Consider the following 19,518-nt stretch of genomic DNA (forward strand, 5'->3'; position numbering starts at 1 on the left):
ACTTTCACGTTCAGGTCAGAAAAACTAGGGTAAGTCTAATATCTTAAGACTTTTTTAAAATCATTATTTGGATGTACCAACCAAGGCTGTCTGTTTTATAAACAATTTACTGCCAGCCAACTTAAATCCAAGGTTTGACCCACTTATTCTCCATTGAAAACCACATTTTTTATTGCTCAGAAACACATCTTCCACTCAGTCAGAGCTTGAAACCTAAGAACAAAAAATGAAAGCTAATGGAAGTTTGGAAATTACAGCTCAGTTATGATTGATGTGCATTTTTACAGTAGGTTTAAAAACTATAAAATCAAATGTGCAACCCTAAGACATCGTCCAAAAGGAAAACCTATCATCTTGTAATTAACTAAACCCTGCTTACACTAATCTAAAAGAAAGCCATAAATTAACTGGTTAATACAAGTATGCTGTTTAAAGTGGTTTTCCATGGATTCAAGCACTGCATGCATAAAAAAAGGGGGGAAAAAAATGAAGAGAGTGAGCAGAACATTGGTTACAAATTCTTCAAGATATACTTTATTGAAGTAAAATGCCTTAACAGGCAAAGCACAGCAACGTCATTAATAATTTTTAAAAATCTGACACACTTTGGAAAACAGTATATTGCAATGAATTCTTTTCTTTTTTCAGATGGTGTTCAGTTAGTCACTGTCAAGATGAGAGAAACACTCTTCCCACATTCAAATGTTTCCCATCAAGAAACAATACATCATACAAGGGAGATATCAATACTTAAAATTTGAGAATATGCACTACCTGTTCACAACGGTTTATCCTAAGAGCCCCACTGCAGAACAAGAGTGATCACTTCACATAGATATCTATATACACAAAAAGTTAGCATAAAAAGAACAAGGCATTTTACCCCATATTAAGATAAATGCATTTCACGCCACACTCGTGCCATCATTCATCACCCTGTTATGATATATAGGATTCTGTGCTATGTACAATGTAAACATCTGGGCTCAGAACAAATCTCAAAAAGTCAATCCCATCAAGTCGCGAAGTCACTTCGCCACCTTACATCCCAGGACTTTTTAGCGGTAATACGAGATGATAATAGGAGATGTCAATAACTCATTGCACCCTCCTTTAAAGTTTCCCTACTGGCCAATGAGTTAATCATGAATGCAAGAACTGTAATGCTCAAAAACGTTTAACATCAGTGCAGGAAATACAGTCAGGGTGTGTTACGAAGCACAGAAAAAAAAAAAAAAAAAAAAAAAAAAAAAAAAGAATAGAGGGTGGACTGAAAAAATAAGTTAGTCATTAATGCTTACTCGAAGTAAAAATTATCAAGCAGTACCCAGAGAGAATTCTGCAAAATTCAATCTTTAAAGGTTAAAGTGCAGACCAACATTAAGGACCTGAGGAGGGTTTTCGACAGGGGAACTGGTGATTGGTTGGCAGAGTAGAAGTTCAAAGACCCAGCAATTTTGTATTAGTTTCAGCAACCTGGTTGTAAGCACTATACATCATAAGCGCACATGCTCATTGGCAACAGGAAACACACAGCCCATTCACACTAGTTACTGCATATGTCTTTCTGGCACACTACAGATCCTCATCAGTGTCCCTGCTTTTCTTGTAAATTGGCATGTTGATGCTATGAAAGGCAGGGACCCATCGGTTGTCGTGAAGCCCCACGTTGCAACCAGGTGTGTCTTTGTGAGACCTGCGGCAGCACATCCAGTAGCCCGGGCCATACGGCAGCGCCTGGCAGTAGGGCTTATGGTGCCAACGGCAGAGCGAAACGTCACCGCGGTCATACCGCTTCTTGCACTGCTTGCACGGATCGTCTTTGTAGCGTGGATCGCTCACCCAACGAGAGTCAGCCGGCCGTACGTCATAACTCTCGATAATAAATTTGAAGTAATGGCAGGTGCACTTGAGGGCAGCCAGGCTTTCAGTAGGCAGCAAACAGAAGATCTTTACAATGATGTGGTGCGGCAGGAAAGCCATGTACTGCTGAGGCTCCAAAAGCAGCTGGATCTTGAAGCGAGTTTCTAGGAATTCGTGAGACACTAGGCGGCGTAATGGAAAAGGCACAGGCTCCTGACTAACTATGCAAGTCTCCTCAAAGTTTTGATAATTTTGGTCACCCACAAGTCCATCCTTGCTCTCCTCTCTGAAAGACTCTGAAGTGTCCACAGAAGGCTCAAGGTCCTGGATGTGAGAAGGCTCTTTGTTCTGGGGTCTGCTCTTTGATGGAGGCTGAGAAGATTTGGCAAAGAACAACATGCCTGGTAGCGGTTCCTCACTGCACTCTGAGCTTGGTGAGGATTGCACACCAGATGTCTCGACAGATGTGCTAGTTTCCGCTCTTGAGATACAAGACCTTTCTTCCTCCTTGAGAACGCAGGTGTCGAGAACGCAGGTGTCAAGCGCACACTGCGAAGTCTCTATTGGTGGGGAACTCAGTTTGTCTAAATCGCTATCCAGTTGCTGTGGGACACTCTCAACTCTAGAGTCCTGAGGGACTGTAGGTGACACCGGTTGCGATGGAAGCGGGTAAGGTTCTGACCCTGCCAGAAGCACACGCCCCACCTTCCTGCGCAAGCTGTTGTTTCGAGAGAGGTCTCCTCCACCTTCCCGGAGGCTTTGTCTACTCAGGCACTGGGACTCCAACTTGGCCACCATATCCAGGACTCGAATGGATTCCCCTTCCTCCTCCTGGACCTCCAGCTTGTCTGCAACCTTGGACTGCTGCTCTGCAGGTGGAGGGATGATTCCAACTTTGGATAGAGTGATGGTGCTGGTGCTACGCAAGGATGGGACTTTGGAGCTCACTTGCTGGTCGCTGGCTCTTTGCTCCAAGTATGCCACCATCTCCACAACAGAAAGCGTCTTTTCATCTTCTTCCCCCTCAGTCCTGACTGTATCTTCTCCAACTCCTTTGCAAGGATTGATGTTCTCATTTAGGGTCTCCTGTTGAGATACTTTCAGTATTTCAGTTTTGGGGGAAGAAGGTTCCATGCTTTTTGACTTGTCTGGAACTCCAGACCTTCTCCTGCGCTTGGCCACTGACCAGTCACCATCCCAGCAACCTTTGTTTTTCACAGAGACAGTCCGCAGCTCTGGTGCAACTGCTTCCATTTCGGAGGCGTTTTCAATAACACTACTGCAAGTACTGCCACACTTCTGAGATGCAAAAATGGCGATTTTCTCTTTTGTGTTCCCAGGTTTAATAACAGCCCATATATCCAAAGATCCCTCTGCATCTTCTCCTTGGTAGATCCGAAGTGAGCCTTCATTCTCCAAACCAGTCGAAGGTGAGAGCAGCACTAGAGAACTGGTAAATGTTGAGACAGAGGATGCTCTGCTCTTGCGGGCCCCATTAACTCTAGTTGGTGCATTGCTCACACTGCTACATCGGAGGGTGTTGGTGGAGATGACACTGAGGGGACACCGGTTGGCTGTGCCGTTGCCAGATGAGCCCATGAGGCCACACGCCTGGCGAACGCCCCACTCTTTCCTGAGCACTCCCTGCTGGTCGGCATGGAGGCCTCTTGTTCCATCGTGCACAGATTCCCGATGTATCTCTTTATCTTGTGGTTTGGGGTATGGCTTGAGGTGCATGGTGGTAAACCTAAGTGAAAGGGATAAAAGAGAGAATTTCAAAACAAATAAAAGGTGTTCCATTAAACTAAATGGCAGATAAAAGAGAAACTACAAGACAAAGATTACATCTTTAAAAAAGTTACATAAAAAACACACTGACTATTCCAAAGTAGCATAAGAATTTCAGTCCATTCATACAAATTACACAAAGTTTGTACTGTACAAGTTTTAGAAGACTTCAAATATGGGACAAGCTGAATGGGATTTGTAGCCCTGACAGTTCATGTTTACTACTTGCTTTCCCTGTATGGACAAAAAGCAACATATTCTGCTGAACATTCTCAGTAGCCCCTCACTGCTGAATACAAGATCCAGGGGGCGGGTTGGATCCACATCTACAGGGTGGAGATGGTAGGTTTAGGTATATGTAAGGTGAAAGGAGTTGGATCTAGATCCAACCTCAGCCCCTGGATCTTATGTTCTGCAGTGAGGACCATCTCAACATTGTTCTGGTGTTAGGCCTGGGACACACTAGGCAATTTTCAAATCTTTCAAACCAATTTTAAAACTGGTGGAGACCACATACTTAAGGACCGTTTCAACTGAGGTTTAACATTTTAATCCTCTGAAGGCACACACTACATGATCTGGCCAAATCGTGAGACCACACACCTGTATCATTTTCACAATGAGATGAGATCACATGTGAGACTCGTGAGATCAAACGTGACTTGCAAAGCTGGTTCTCCTGGCATAAGTTTTGTATTACATAAAAGAAAAACAAAGGAAAAAACAGATATGGGTGATCTTTCTCAATACTCCACTTTTGTGGCATGTTTGTGCCTGCCAAGTTTCACCTATAGAATCATTCAACATTCGCTTGCTCACTCTCATTGGCTATTGTGGGTATCATGTCAGAGGCAGCCTGATCAACTGATCAAGACAAATTTATGATTTAGGATTGTGTGGGCTTCGACGTGATCAGCAGCAGTAAAATAATCGTAATAACAATCACACAACTGAGGATTGTTTTGGACAAAAATCATTATGCAACAAGCCCCAAATCAGGGCAAGCCTCTCAACTAACCTATTGGTAAGCCCCGCCCCCCCCTTAGTTACTGTTGCTGCCTCGGACAAACAAACGTTGCTAACCATCTTACAATGACAGCTGTCAGTGTGAAAACCTTGTCTATGTTTTTGATAAATTTTGGACACAGGGCCATCTCTTGTCGAGCAGCATTCAAGTGGGGCTTAAATATGCCATGGAGGGATATATAAAATATTAAAAAATAAATATGGTGGTAACGATTCTTTTGAAAGCGTCGGTTTACAGATCGCAATGTAAGTGGGAGAAGCCTCATGTTTACGGTAGTCACAATGGAAGATGACAAAATCCAGGATCAACACTGTTCATGTACTGCAGGGTACATTTAAATTAACCAGTTTAATATGGAAAGGCACTGACATGTAGACCTTTGTTTGTGTTTTTGACCTATATTGTACATGATGTGACAACAGTTAGCCATTTAGGTTTGTACGATAGCTAGTTTTAGCCAGAGATACCTTGCTGAAGCACAACATGACATGCTTGAGCAGATGAAAATTGTAACTTAGTGAGAGTATGACAACCAACAAATGAACATTGAATCATGAAATAAATTCAAATTCTATTGCCTATCCTCTCAGGATACCTGGAATTAGTGTTACAAGTACCTCAGGCACATCGTTTTACCATTTTTGGATTATTAACACCATCAAACCATTGAGAGCTTTGGATCTTCCAATGTTTCTCTATGGTGCTGAAACCTAAAGATGCACCTGATACTCAACTGCCACTGGCTCATCTGCATTCGAGGAGAGGGGCTTACCAATACATCAATTGCTTGGGGGTGCAAATCAGACTTAAAATCGGGCTTAAAATCTTCAAGTGTGTGGCCAGCCTTACAGGATCATTCAGATTTGGAAAGAGATGAGAGAGTGTAAAGTGCAAATTAGCATTTTTAGGTAAACCATTGATTTAAGATGGATGTCTCTAATCAGTGAAAAACTCAATACTAAAAAGTGTTTTTTTTTTTTTTTTTTTTTTTTTTTTTTTTTTTTTTTTTTTAAATGTGCCCACTTTATTTTTTGTTCATGCACATTAGCTGTAAAACTCTAATGGCACAAAAGAATCCAGAGATATAAACTCCAAAAAATTTGCTGGTGCCAGCCGTCAATGCGGCAGGTTCAAAGTAATGTGTTTAGCACGTGATTGTATAGCACGTGCAAAATGGCAAGTAACTCCTCAAGCACAGTGAGTACAAGGCCTAGCTGTTCCCTTTGGTCCTCAGGCTGACATAATGGGAGCAGAGCCACCCAGGTCCAGACACAGCTGGGCTCTTACACAAGCACTCAGCTGACACAGACCCAGCTGCCCTACAAACAAGCCTGCGGCACCACCAATAGCAGTATCTATGTGTGGGAGGACTGAACTCTCACAGACACAAGTGCATATAAGGCATTCTTCCACGGCAGATTCAGACCTGATAAAGTGGTGCTGAGGATTCTCACGTGACCTGACATGGGATGGCATTTGGACAGTGTGGACAGTTATTTCAGAGCCAAAGTGAGAGTGGGAGGTGCCTTGCTTGCTCAAAAAGGGGGGAAGAATGTGGGCTGCAGTCATTCATTGGATGGCAAACATGGAAAGTGGCATGTCCATTGACAAGTGAGAATACCATTTGGTGCGTCCTTGGAAAGCTTGCACAGACCAGCACATCCCCTTCTGTGCCAACCTTCCTTTGTGGCAAACAGCAGGAGTTGCCAATCTGTAAGATCAGAATCGTTTTGTTGAGCTGGTGTCAAAAAGTGGGACAACACAAAAGGCAACAGCGGCTTTGATTGTCCATGGATACGGGCACACTCACATTTCCTAGTACAACCCTGCCTCTGACTTCCTGTTCTTGCCAACTTTTGTGTGCTAGCAAAGCTCAAACATAGTAGATTCTCTTCAATTTAAACATATATAAAAGGACAAGGCAGTCTGATTAAAAAAAGTCAGCAGTTATAGGAAGGTAATGGCTTGAGTTAGCTAGCTTCCCCCTATTGTTCGTGAAACGATAAACATCAAAAGGTTAAACGTAATCTGAATTATATTTTGATGGATGACAAAATACCACATAAAAGAGAGCACAGAATTGTACCGATTACTTCAAAATCTTTAAAGAACCTCCCAGTTTGCAGAGGAACACTCTGCAGCACCATTGCTGGACAGGAGTATGATTACCCTGGAGGCACGCCAGCTCCTATCTGGCGCTCGAATGCTGATTTTTACCCATTACACAACCTGGCAACAACATACAGCTGCCGCCCAGCCCTTGCCCTCAACGCTCCCACAACTCAGAGTTTCCTTGAGACCACGGGCCAAAACACATGTGTGAGCTAATGATAATTCGAGAGCAAAAGCGCACAACAGTATTATGTAAAAAGAAAACAAATATCCGCAAGTGAAAAGCAAAACATCAGAATGAGTAACGTCAAAGGATGAAGTGAGCTCATACTGAAATCAGCACACTGCTTTAGTTAACAAGAGATTTGTTTGCTCCCCTCTTCTTGTAAACGCTCAAGACTTCCTCTGTAAGGGGCCTGCCAGAGGACCTGTCCAACTGATGGGGATGGAAGGGGGGAAGAACAAGGATGAGGTCACGATTATGAAGTCGACTTTGCTCCAATTATGTCGTAACACTCTGTTCTTCCTGAAGAAAAGGCTGAGCATCTGGGTCTGCACACTTCGCCACATGTGTTGCTGCAGTCTATAGCTCATGTAGCTTAGTGAGAAGACAACAGAGGGGTAATTAAAGGCGAGATGGGAACTCGCTTTTTGTGAAGCTAAACGCACGCAGAGCAGCTTGTTTTTCTCCACCCCACAATATGCTAAAAGCAACGCTTTTCTTTTACTGTCAAACATCTTAGAAAGGGAAATTCTCTACAAGAGTTCCGCCACAGCTCAACGCCAAATCTACATTGCAAGTGTCTCTAAAGTTTGTTAAGAAAACATCTCGCCAAGTGTCAATGTTGGCTGTTGCGTCTAAACAAATTCATAAAAACCACCCTGGATGGGGGGCGACATTCATGATGATGAACAGATGAAAGACTTCATGTTGTTTTTCTGGAAATAAAAGGCACAAACCAAAGTGGATTCGTTCTGTCTAAACAAATGCGAGTGAATTACCATCAAATGACCCTCGAAATGTGTGATGTCATGTATAGGCTTGAGTGCAGTAAGTACTAATTACCTCCAGACTGATGGCGGATTGGAGGCTCGTAACCGTGGTTCCCGGTAAGGGGTGGGGTTGCAGTAACTGATAGTTTCACATTTCTGAGGCATCAGGCTCCTCCCTCCAGCGTGAGCGATGTCTCCCAACAGAAGGGCTCAGGACTCCAGCCTCACTGCAAAACAACATTGACGGACAAAATTGAGAACAGTTTGTCTTTCCAACTTACATAAAGTCTATATAAGGAAAGTTTTGAAACAAGACCTTTATAGTATAAACTTACTACCAACGATAGCATTTTATAGTATAGTTAACATTTACTGCAGATATCTTTTATTGGTTTGTACAGTTGGGCAGTTCTACCGGCAGTAAAAGTGTCCATTAGAACAGCTGAATCTATCTACCAGGAAACATCCAAAGACTCTTTCATGAGTACTTGACTCACTGTTAACTTTTAAATCACTTACTGTTAACCCCTTTTAGTTCTCTTTCTGTGGTCTTGTGTACATCTTTGTACACGCTCATATGTGACCCTAGACCACAAAACTAGTCATAAGGGTCAGTTTTTTGAAATTTAGATATATACACACATCTAAAATCTAAATAAATAAGCTTTGGTGCAAATCTCCTTTAAAGTTGTCAAAATGAAGTTCTTAGCAATGCAAATTACTAATCAAAAATTAATTTGATATATTTTCAGTAGGAAATTTACAAAATATCTTCATGGAACATGATCTTTACTTATTATCCTAATGATTTTTGGCATAAAAGAAAAAAAACGATAATTTTGACCCGTACAATGTATTGTTGGCTATTGCTACAAATGTACCCATGCTACCCATGCTGGTTTTGTGGTCCAAGGTCACACATTTGGTACATTTCTAATCAATTCTGGAACTTTTTACTGCAGCACTTCTCATGTTACTTGTAATAGTATTCATAATTTGCATAACATCTCCTAAAAAGCCAAAATAGTCATAATTTTATACCAATTATACTTAATAACTGTGTAGATCATATAAAAAGGCTTAGGCAAAACCCAATCTGCACTCATTGTGTATTCTAATGCCAATATAAGAGAAAACATTGATGTTTTGGAGATCAGGCACAAACACGTTTTCTTGCACCTGGTTTTCATGAGCTGATTTCTGAAAGTCAACAGCATCATGTTCATGTACATGTAAACGCACTCAATGACCGCATCAGCCTTTAAAAGGTTCTGCGAACTGGCTAGTGGCAAACAAAAACACACTCTGACACAAGTGTGTAACCTATACATTCTCTAGTACCCTGAGTATTTGTAGTGGTAATTTTAAACCACTTGCAATGGCTGCAAATGCTGAACATCAAACTGTACATTCCAAAGAGATGGCGTGGTTATGGCTGTGATGCATTATGGGGTCTTATGGCAATTATGGAGTATTTCATGTCAAAAAGAATTAAGTCATGGTCACAGAGGGCCCAAAGTTGTCTTCCATTGCATACTAAAGTTCAAGTTTGGTTAACTGTGATCTGCAGATTTCCACAAGACATTTAACCAATGCATCTCAGTTTGACCTTGTGGGTAAAACTCAAATTCACATGGTTGTGTGAAGGAACGGACATAATTGTGCATGCACAAAGCCTAGTGTGACCACAGTTTAACTCAAATAGCCAATGCACTACGCAGGAAGCACTTGTGAGGGTGTAATTCTAAAATAACTAGGCTACATCACAAAGACAGACACAGAAACCTAGATAAAAGAGAGAACACTGACATGAGAATGCTTGGTAACAAACTGGGTCACAGTGAAATTTTGTTAAGAAGTTGTTTAGATTTAATCCAAAATGTTACATACACTAGCTTACAAGACTACATAAAAAACAAGCTGCAGTAAAACAGTATCATGTCAAAGGTTTTAAAAATTCACATTCATTGCAGCTCAAATGTTTATGATGAACAATATGGAAAGAGAAATAAAACGGCATAGATTAGCGCATGTGAAGTAAAGCTGAACACAACACATGGCTCTGGATTTCTTATGCCCATTCCCTCTCCAGGGGCTAGAAAAGCAGCCAAGCAGTTTGTTTTCAAAGAGATACTTCACCCATGAAGAGCAGATAAGCCTGAAAAAAGATGTTTTTGGAACATTATCCCAGAGTCCCATCCATAAGCCCACAACGAAACGCTGGCTAATAAAACGGACACTGGCTGAGCTCACCAGTGAGGACAAGATTACACAGTCTCAACGGAGAGACCAAAACAAAGCAGAGATAACTTCATTTCCTCTTTCTATCAGTGCGTTCCGAATACTAGCATGCTCATGCGGCTCCTAAGGCAAATTTACAACTGAGCAACTGCCTGAAAGACTTCTGGAAGCCTGCGCACACTGCGCAGTGTCAAAAAAATGATCCTTAAAACAATGACAATGTTTTTGCAAACAAGTGACCGTGACCGCTTTGTACATACGTGTCTTTTGTGTTTACTCACACGCATCCAAGCTATTCAACAAGTCAACACATTGTAAATTCCTCCGCTCCGACATTTGCGCAGTATTCCATTACAGAGGATAGTATGTACACCGTCTTCAGCACAGCACGTGGTTTTATTGGTCTGACTGACACCCTCCAGAATTTCATCTAAGCAGCTGTGATTGGCCGGGACAGTAGGGCTCCACTTACAAGCACGTGTGCGCCTGCCGGAGGAAATAAACTCAGGTCTGATAAGGAGCCAATGGGCTATTCAAGATCCCTGCATGCCTATAAATGGCAAAGATAATCAATACTTTCAGACCTTCTCTGAAGAATAGGGTCGGAGCGCAGAATCTGCGTGCACGCATCTTACAAACTTTACATGCAAGCAAAACAAAATGCAAGACAAACACTGCCACACTGAAATACACACACATAACTGCACAATGCACGTACGAGGTCCTTTAAAGGCCCGAGAACTTCTCATATCGCACTTCCTTTACCTGAACTTGCCTGTGCTTTTCCAAAAACAATGGCACTCATTCAAAAGGAGAGGTGGGGCGGCTGCTAAGCTTACACAATGCCATTTCCAGACCGTCTAAAACAGACCAGCTGCTACAATCGCTTTCATAGATCTTTCCAGATCTCAGGCCCTGTAAAAACTTAAGAACATAAATCAAAGAACCACGCACCTCTCACGGTACAAACCCGAGACTTTTCAGCTGCTCTGTTAAACAGAGGAGCCTTTGAGTTTGTCCAAAACGTCTTGGAGCATTAGGTCCAAGCCAAAACGGATAAAAGCACATGTCTGCAGGTCCATGTTCAGAATTCAAATGCAAAGTATGCAATGTATACTGCTAAATATTTGTCAAAAATCATATGCCAAAAAGCATGTATTTTGCAAAGCAAGTAACACTGGAGTCACATGACCTTACTACACTGCATGGTTAAATTAGATATACAGTAGTCAACATTTGAAGTGGATCAAAAAAGTTCATCAAAGTTGTCTTAAGACAAGCACGGGTATTGTTTTGGTTTTAGGACAACTTTGATGAAAGGTTTGGATCCACTTCAAATGTTGACTACTGTATAATAATCTTCGATATTAAAATTACAAAAATATTTGCAGTTCAAGCAAACTGTAAGTCAAGAGAGATGTAACTGCGGTTGATAATAGTCCCAATGCATGCATCACACACAAAATTAAATGGTCAAGTTGACAGCTTTGCATTGAGATACGGTTTTCCACACTGCATGCAAATTTGGCCATTCAGCTAGTCTCAGTATACAGACAATTTGCATATTATAAACAGCATACATAGTGTTGTAAAAAGTACTATCAATGCAATTCTATTTATATAAACAGTTGAGGCAAAAAGTTTACATACACCATGCAGAGTCTGCAAAATGTTAATTATTTTAAAGATATTTCACATAAAATATTTTTACATATAGTCCAGAAGAAAAAATAACAGAAGAAAACATGATGCATTAAGAGCCGGAAACTTTTTGAATTTGAAGATCAGAGTAAATTTTATTTATTTTGTCGTTTTGAAGACATATAAGCATGTTCTGTAGCTTCTGAAGGGCAGTACTAAATGGAAAAAAAAAAAAAAAAAAATTTAGGCAAAGTAAGAAAAATTTACACATTTTCATTCTGCTCAAAAGTTTACACCCCCGGCTCTTAGTCCATCGTTTTTCCTTCTGGAGCATCAGTGAGCATTTGAACCTTCTGTAATAGTTGCATGAGTCCCTCACTTGTTAAAAGATGAACCTTGAAATCATACAGTCATTGTTGGAAAGGGTTCAAATACACATAAAATGCTGAAAAACCAAAGAATTTGTGAGACCTGCAGATTCTGCAATGTGTATGTAAACTTTTGACCTTATCTATAAATACAAACCAGGGAGGAGAAAAAACAAAAAACAAACAAACAAAAAAAAAAATCAAGTACAAACTACCATGCATTCATGTTTTTGTCCTAAAGTTTAGCCCACCTAAACTAACAGCAGAAGATTTTTCACTTCCCACCAGTTCTTCAGTACAACTTTCCTTCTTTAAAAACACTGAAGTAACTCTGTGGTTTTCTATTTCAAATCCAGCAAGGGAGTCAATGTATTTTTCAATGCACTTGGCATATGGACAGAATCCTCTTTTATATTTGATTTGGTTTGCTTTCAAATCAAAGCACTTGGGAGTTTTCTTTCCCATAGCTGAGCTGTAGATGGGTTGTGGTGGAGCTATTGTGCAATGATTTGCCTTCCTCTCAAGTTGCCTTCCTGCATGTTCTTGAGTCACAAACAAGCTTGCGATTATCTCTGTCCTCTTTGTCCACTCTTGTTTTGATCACTGACCTAAATACATGGTTGATATACATGCTGATGTTTAATATTTAATAAATAAATAAATATTTAATAATTTAAACAGTAAGCTTAGAAAGCAAAAATAAGACTTCCACGTCCAAAACGATTACAAATGCGAAAGCATAATACTGAATCGCCAAAGAAGCCATTTTAACATAAAATTACGAGTGTTTGCTCACAAACAGACTTGTGTACCTATTCAATGTTTGCATATGATATCCGAAGACTTTATCTTATAGTCCAAGAACCAACCAGAGCAACCACTCAGCAGACTGAACTCCTTAGAAAGGTCAACAGTAGTTCATCAAGCTAACAACAAAGGCAAATCAATCTGCCTCAAACTCCCTAATGAAGACATCCCAACAACTAACTATAGAGCCTCTGATTTCCCAACAGCCATGGCTGCAAATTCCATATCTCAATATAAGTTCACACATGCACTCTAATTGGTTCTGTGGCACTTTGAGCAACCGTCGGCGATAAGGGTGTGTGCATGTGCAATCATCCTGTTGCCAAATACTACGCTGCTACTCTGACACCATGCTAGGAATAGTTAGGTCAAGTCAACAAGCGTATCAACAGCCCAGACCAACTAGCCAGTATGAGCAGCATATAAATACAGCACCAATATACATTCATTGCTTGACCTCAAACAAAACCAGGCCTTTGAACGCTCTGCCCCTGCTGAAACCTGATACGTTGAACACACCTTGTGCAGTTGGCTTTCCAAGACAAATTCGTTGCCATTGTAACTGCTATCTGTCTTCTCTCTCACTCTCCTATTAAATCACCCAGTGTCATAAACGTCTGTAATGAGCAGACATGTGAACACAGCCGTATGATCTCATTAAGAAGGTGTGCCAGCTACGCTAATGTTCTTAGGAATCGACAGACTGTCTGCAATGAGTCCTTCCCTGCGGAATGCGAGTTTAGCATGAACAAAAAGTACTCAAAAGTGAGCTTGTGTATGATGGATGTGTCAAAAAAGGCAACTTTTTTTTTTATATAAACCGTGATTAAAGGTTAATAACATTTTATGTTTTTAAAAGAAGTCCGCTTTTCTATTCATTAAAGGGGTCATTGGATGCCAAGTTCACTTTTACATGTTGTTTGAACATTAATGTGTGTTGGCAGTGTATGTACACATCTACCCTATAATGATAAAATCCATGCAGTGGTTTTTAATTAATCTGTAGAAATAATATCCCCTTTTTCAAATCGAGCCATTCTCAGATGCCGGTCGGTGTGGCATCCCACAATAGCGGACTGACATGAGCATCTTACCTCAGACCCCCTTTACATCAGATGTAACAGTCCGACTTCCACTGTTTCGATGCCGGAGTAGGGATGCATGTTAGACAAGAATACCTCCGATTAAGGTGTTGTGTTGCTGGATGTAATAATGAACATAGTGGTCGTCACTTACTCCTGACATCTGAGCTGCTGAAGACACAGTGGATTACATTTGTTTGTGAAGGGAATGCGCCTCCCGATCTACATAAATGCGTCTATGTTCAAGCAAATCATTTGTGATCCAGCTTCACCTAAAGCAGAAGTGAGTATAAGGTTTTTTTTTTTTATGAATCTCTGCAATCACATTTCCTGATAACGTGCTAGTTTGTGGCTAAACGCGCTAAATGCGCTAAAGTAAACAATCTCTCAGAGTACGGCTCATCACTCCACAGAGAGAAGAGATCTTTAAAACTGTACTGTGAAAAATCTGTGAGTACATTTTTTTTTTTCAGGTTTCTTTGATGAACAGAAAGATTCAAAGATCAGCATTTAGGGGTAGGGGGATTATAGAAATGAATACTCATTTAGCAAGGATGCTTTAAATTGATCAAAAGTGATGACAGAGACATTTATAATGTTAAAAAAGATTTCTATTTCAGATAAATGCTGTTCTTCTAAACTTTCTATTCAAAGAAACCCGAAAAAAAAAGAAAAAAATTCTACTCCGCTGTTTTCAACATGATGATGATGATAATAATAATAATAATAATAATAATAATAATAATAATAATAATAATAATAATAGCAGCAAATCAGAATATTACAATGATTTCTAAAAGATCATGTGACTGGAGTGATGATGCTAAACAAATCTGCTTTGAAATCACAGGAATAAATTACATTTTAAAATATATATTCAAATTGAAAACTTATTTTAAATAGCAAAAATATTTCATAAACTTACTTTTTTTTGCTGTACTTTGGATCAAATAAATGCAAGCTTGGTAAGCAGAAAAGACTGCTTTAAAATACATTAAAAATTTTACCATTCAAAAACTTTTGACTGGTAGCGCATTTCAATAATAATTGTATTCTTTCTTGTAAAACCTCTTATTAAAGTACTTTTTTTAATGAATATAAAGAGCACGCCACTAAAATATGCCTAATGGTATCTAACAGAAATCACATGCCTGTCACTGTCCAATTTTCAATGACTAATACTATATTACCCATTTACACAAAACCAACCAAATGAGGTCAGCTTGTTTAATTGGTTTTTGTCATTCTACATCACTGTAAATTTCGAAAGATCAGCCCAATTATTCAGTCCATTAGTCATTCAGGCAAGTCAGTGGCTAAATTTGAAAAATTTCTATTGTGCACTTCTGCCCATAAGCATATTTTAGACCAAAAACATATTACACAAAAACAGAAAGACTTGGTCAGAGATTGATGGGAAACCTGCATGCATTAAGTCTGCATTAATAACAGTGGAAAACAAAGGTTCTGGATTTTACATGCCGCCCAAATAATGCGGAGTTTGTCAGACAAGGCACAATTTTGCCACACAAATACTTCAAAGCATTTCAAGCTTGATGAAAAACACACTAAACCCCAGTTCCAAAGGGGGCAACGCAATCCCAACCACATACTACACTGCAGACCTGCCCATGTTCGAGACAAAAGCTTGTCCCAACCTGCTGGGTATTTCTTCCCTGCGAGAGGTTTGTATTAAACCTTTTAGTGGTTTTCAGACTGAGGTAAGGTACACCTTTATGCGTTGCGCTTCCCTTTAGTCTGCCACATGACTCCAGGCCGAGTGGCCAAACAGGTTTTCTTAAGCTGTGTAAGCAGTCCAGTTGTCAGACTTCCATCGCAAGAGCTCAAACAGGTGGTCGGGCTCAACTGTGTTTTATGAAGTGTTCACTTAACTAGGTATATTCTCACTGCATTGCATACGGCAGACAGAGAAGCACTACCAAAAGAGGGCTGCAGCAATTCTGCACGTTTCAACATGACACCAGTTGCTTAAATCAATGTTGCTTGCCAAATAAACTTAAAATGCCTGCCAAATAAACCAACCTCTTGATTGGCCTGATAAGAGGAACTGTTTAAACTATTTATTAGAAATGGACCAAGACTATAAATGCAAGATTTCTGTGGCATAACTAAAATGTCTCGTCAAAACACTGAAAACCTCATTTGTATGTAATCACTATCAATTATGGCATGCCTCTGTATCACACTAACTCATCTAAGTGGTCAGGTTGGTGTTGGACTTTCCGGGTTGTGTATTGCAAAATGTATATTTGCTTTAAAACAACTTCACACATGTTCTGCAACTCTCCAGCTGTTCACAAAGATATGATTGAAATCTAGTTTTAAAGATCTTCAGAAGAAAAAACATTTTGACACCTTGACCTAAAATAAAGTGACCTGAAAAAGCAAATGCACATCAATCTGTGAAAACAAGGTTTAGTGGATAACAAAAGGACTTCAAATGAAACTACCCCACCACCACATCATCATCTGACAAATAAGCATGAGGACATTTATCACATCTTTAACGGGATGTATGGCCTGGTTTTGACATGCCGCATAACAGCTGACCAGCAAAGATAAAAGCCACTCTTTGCACTCCTGATCTGCAATTACCAAAACTGTAGAGCTTCAAAATGCTCATTCCACCTCCCCCATTATGGAAAAACAAGGCTTGCGGATCAGCCCACTGTTGGTAACAACTGACCTGTTAAAAACAAGCTAGGCTTCAGATCAAAATTTGGCTGAAAGCTTGACTTCAGGAAAGCAAACTTGCACAGACTACAAAAAAATTTGAGATTATTTTTGCATGACCAAATTTGGTTTGAGATTGTTTCTAAGTGTCTAATAACCAACAAAAGCCTATAACATACAAATTTTGTAAGTAACTTTTAATTCAGACCATGCATTTAAGCAAATGAATTGACCTATCGGTTAAAATCTGTTAAATTATTTCTGCATCTGGTGAGACAGAGGTGCTGGTGTCAACACCTTACGCAGGGGCAAAGTTCAGATGTCTAATCAAGTAGTTAAACATTATATGTTTTTGCTGCTTTAGTGTCTCATTCACCTCTAACAAATTACCATGTTTTCTCAGGTCAACTAATGCACATGGACACCATGATGTGTCCGTGTTTGGGTTAATGACAACAATTGAATAAGGCAGAAAGACCTCTATAGAAATCTTAGAATCATATCCTCATAAACAACATGTATTTGTGGTCATATCCTCATTATAGGGTTTATGATGGGCCTTGTTTGCATAAATTCTCATTTGTATGTAATCTGAAAGACTTCAAGAGTTAGGAAGAATTTTCAAAAGTGACTGAATAATTTATCAAGGACAGTTATAATTCTGTACATCTGAATTAGCTTAAAACTCTCTACAAAGTCAGACACACTTTATTAAAGGAATAAATCAACATTAATTTGTGGTCACATCCTCATAATAGGGCTTATTATAGGTCTTGTTTGCCTAAATTCTCATTTGTATGTAATCTGAAAGACTACAAGAGTCAAAAAGAAAGTTCAAAAGTGACAGAATGAAACAATAACAACAATTTGCCAAGAACAATTATGATTCTGTAGATCTGAACTTAGCTTAAAACTCTCTACAAAGTAAGATACACTTTATTAAAGGAATAAAAACAAATCTGAAAACAGGAACAGGCCATTGCACCAATAAGTCGACAAGAAAGTTATTAATTAGGGACCACAAGTTAAACATGAGCAATTTGTACTTAATAATACGCACTGAAAAGGTAAAAAAAAAATCTACATCGATAAAAAAAATCATTCAAAATAATACATGTAATATTAAGGCGTCTATCCTCATTAGCACTAAAGCTAACTGACAGAAACGCCATCACATACATCTGCTATTTAAAGAAAAAAAAATAAGTACTTAAACGAATATATGAGCTTAAATACACAAGCATAATTAATGAATCATCAAAAATAAGTCATTTAGACTCTATAAAAGGATGTATGTTTTTGTTTTGGTGGTGTTTAAATGCTAGTTCCGCTCAGCATATGCCAAACCGAGTCAAACAGGAAAAAACTCCAAATAAATGCTACATTTTCATCACTTTAAATGCATTTTTAAGCCATTGAAACTCAGCTAACGCCACATATAAAGGTATTTATGACTGACACGTATGAGCAATACGCAAAACATAAGGAAATAGAAGATTAAAAACTGACCTGAGCAAAAATAGAATAAAAGTCGAAACGGAGAGGTGAATTCACTTGCTGAAGAGGGAAACTCTTCGTCGCCTTGTTCTTTTGCCGTTACTGGGGTGAATTCATCTCATCTTGCCATAATTTTTAAGTCGTGTGTCCTTCAGGACTCAACGCTTCATGTCTGCTTGTGTGTGTGTGAGATCAAATCAGGTGAGCGCGCAGCGGGCACTGCCTCATATATTGCGAGCACGCGCATAAAGACACGCGAGCGTGCACGAATCCACCCAGTACAGAAAAATAGAGCACTGCTTGGGATGGGCAAGATGTGGATTTTTATAAGCTATTGCGCCAACAATTAATATTTCCTTATTAGCAGTAATACACCATTAAAATATACACTTTTTTGTCTTTCAAACGAGTGATTCTCACCTTTTATGTCCAGTAGGATGATTTGATGATTTGTACATTACCAGTCAGAAGTTTTTGAACAGTAAGATTTTGGTGTTTTTTTAAATAAGTCTCTTCTGCTCACCAAGCCTGCATTTACTTGATTCAAAGTACAGACAAAGCAGTAAAATTTCTAATATTTTTACTATTTAAAATATATATTCTATAGTTAAATATCTGTTCTATATGAATATATTTTAAAATGTAATTTATTCCTGTGATTTCAAAGCTGAATTTTTAGCATCATTACTCCAGTCACATGATCCTTCAGAAATCATTTAAAAAAAACAACAACAAAAAAATTATTATTATTATCATGTTGAAAAGAGCTGAGTAGATTTTTTTCAGAGTAGATTGTTTTTCTTTTATGAATAGAAAGTTCAGAATAACAGCATTTATCTGAAATAGAAATCTTTTGTGACATTATAAATGTCTTTATCATCACTTTTGATCAATTTAATCCCCAAAAAATAAATAAATAAATAAATAAATTATACTGATTCAAGATTTTGAATGCTTTTTAAAATTTTAGATAAATGCTGATCTTTGGATCTTTCTATTCATCAAAGAATCCTGAAAAAAAGTACTGAACTGTTTTAAATATTGATAATAATAATAATAATAATAATAAAATGTTTCTTGATCAGCAGATCAGCATCTTAGAATGATTTCTGAAGGTTCATGTGACACTAAAGACTGGAGTAATGATGCTAAAAATGTAGCTTTGATCACAGGAATAAATTACATTTTAAAAAACATTCAAATAGGAAGCAGTTATTTTAAATAATAAAAATATTTCACAATATGACTGCTTTTGCTGTATTTTGGATCAAATAAATGCAGGCTTGGTGAGCAGAAGAGACTTTAAAAAACATTAAAAATCTTACTGTTCAAAAACTTTTGACTGGTAGTGTATATATTTTAATAGAAGCCCAAAACAGTGAAATAAAAAGGTTTATAAACTTTG

At 38.9% G+C, this 19,518-nt stretch overlaps 1 protein-coding gene across 2 annotated transcripts; it reads right to left on the minus strand.

Annotated features, from left to right (window-relative positions):
- Positions 1–507: 507 nt before the first annotated feature.
- Positions 508–18,336, minus strand: fbxo34 (F-box protein 34). 2 transcript variants are annotated; one of them, XM_051133571.1, is made up of 3 exons: positions 18,126–18,336; positions 7,857–8,010; positions 508–3,610 (listed from the first exon to the last, which is right to left on the minus strand). In XM_051133571.1, exons 2-3 carry the CDS (start codon positions 7,946–7,948, stop codon positions 1,576–1,578), a joined length of 2,127 nt encoding a protein of 708 aa, XP_050989528.1. In that variant the 5' UTR covers positions 7,949–8,010; positions 18,126–18,336; the 3' UTR covers positions 508–1,575. The 2 variants fall into 2 exon arrangements, with proteins under 2 accessions (XP_050989528.1, XP_050989529.1); XM_051133572.1 differs by lacking the exon at positions 18,126–18,336 and adding an exon at positions 10,306–10,408.
- Positions 18,337–19,518: the final 1,182 nt, after the last annotated feature.

The sequence above is a fragment of the Labeo rohita genome, chromosome 17, assembly GCF_022985175.1.
Source record: "Labeo rohita strain BAU-BD-2019 chromosome 17, IGBB_LRoh.1.0, whole genome shotgun sequence".
NCBI lineage: Eukaryota > Metazoa > Chordata > Actinopteri > Cypriniformes > Cyprinidae > Labeo > Labeo rohita.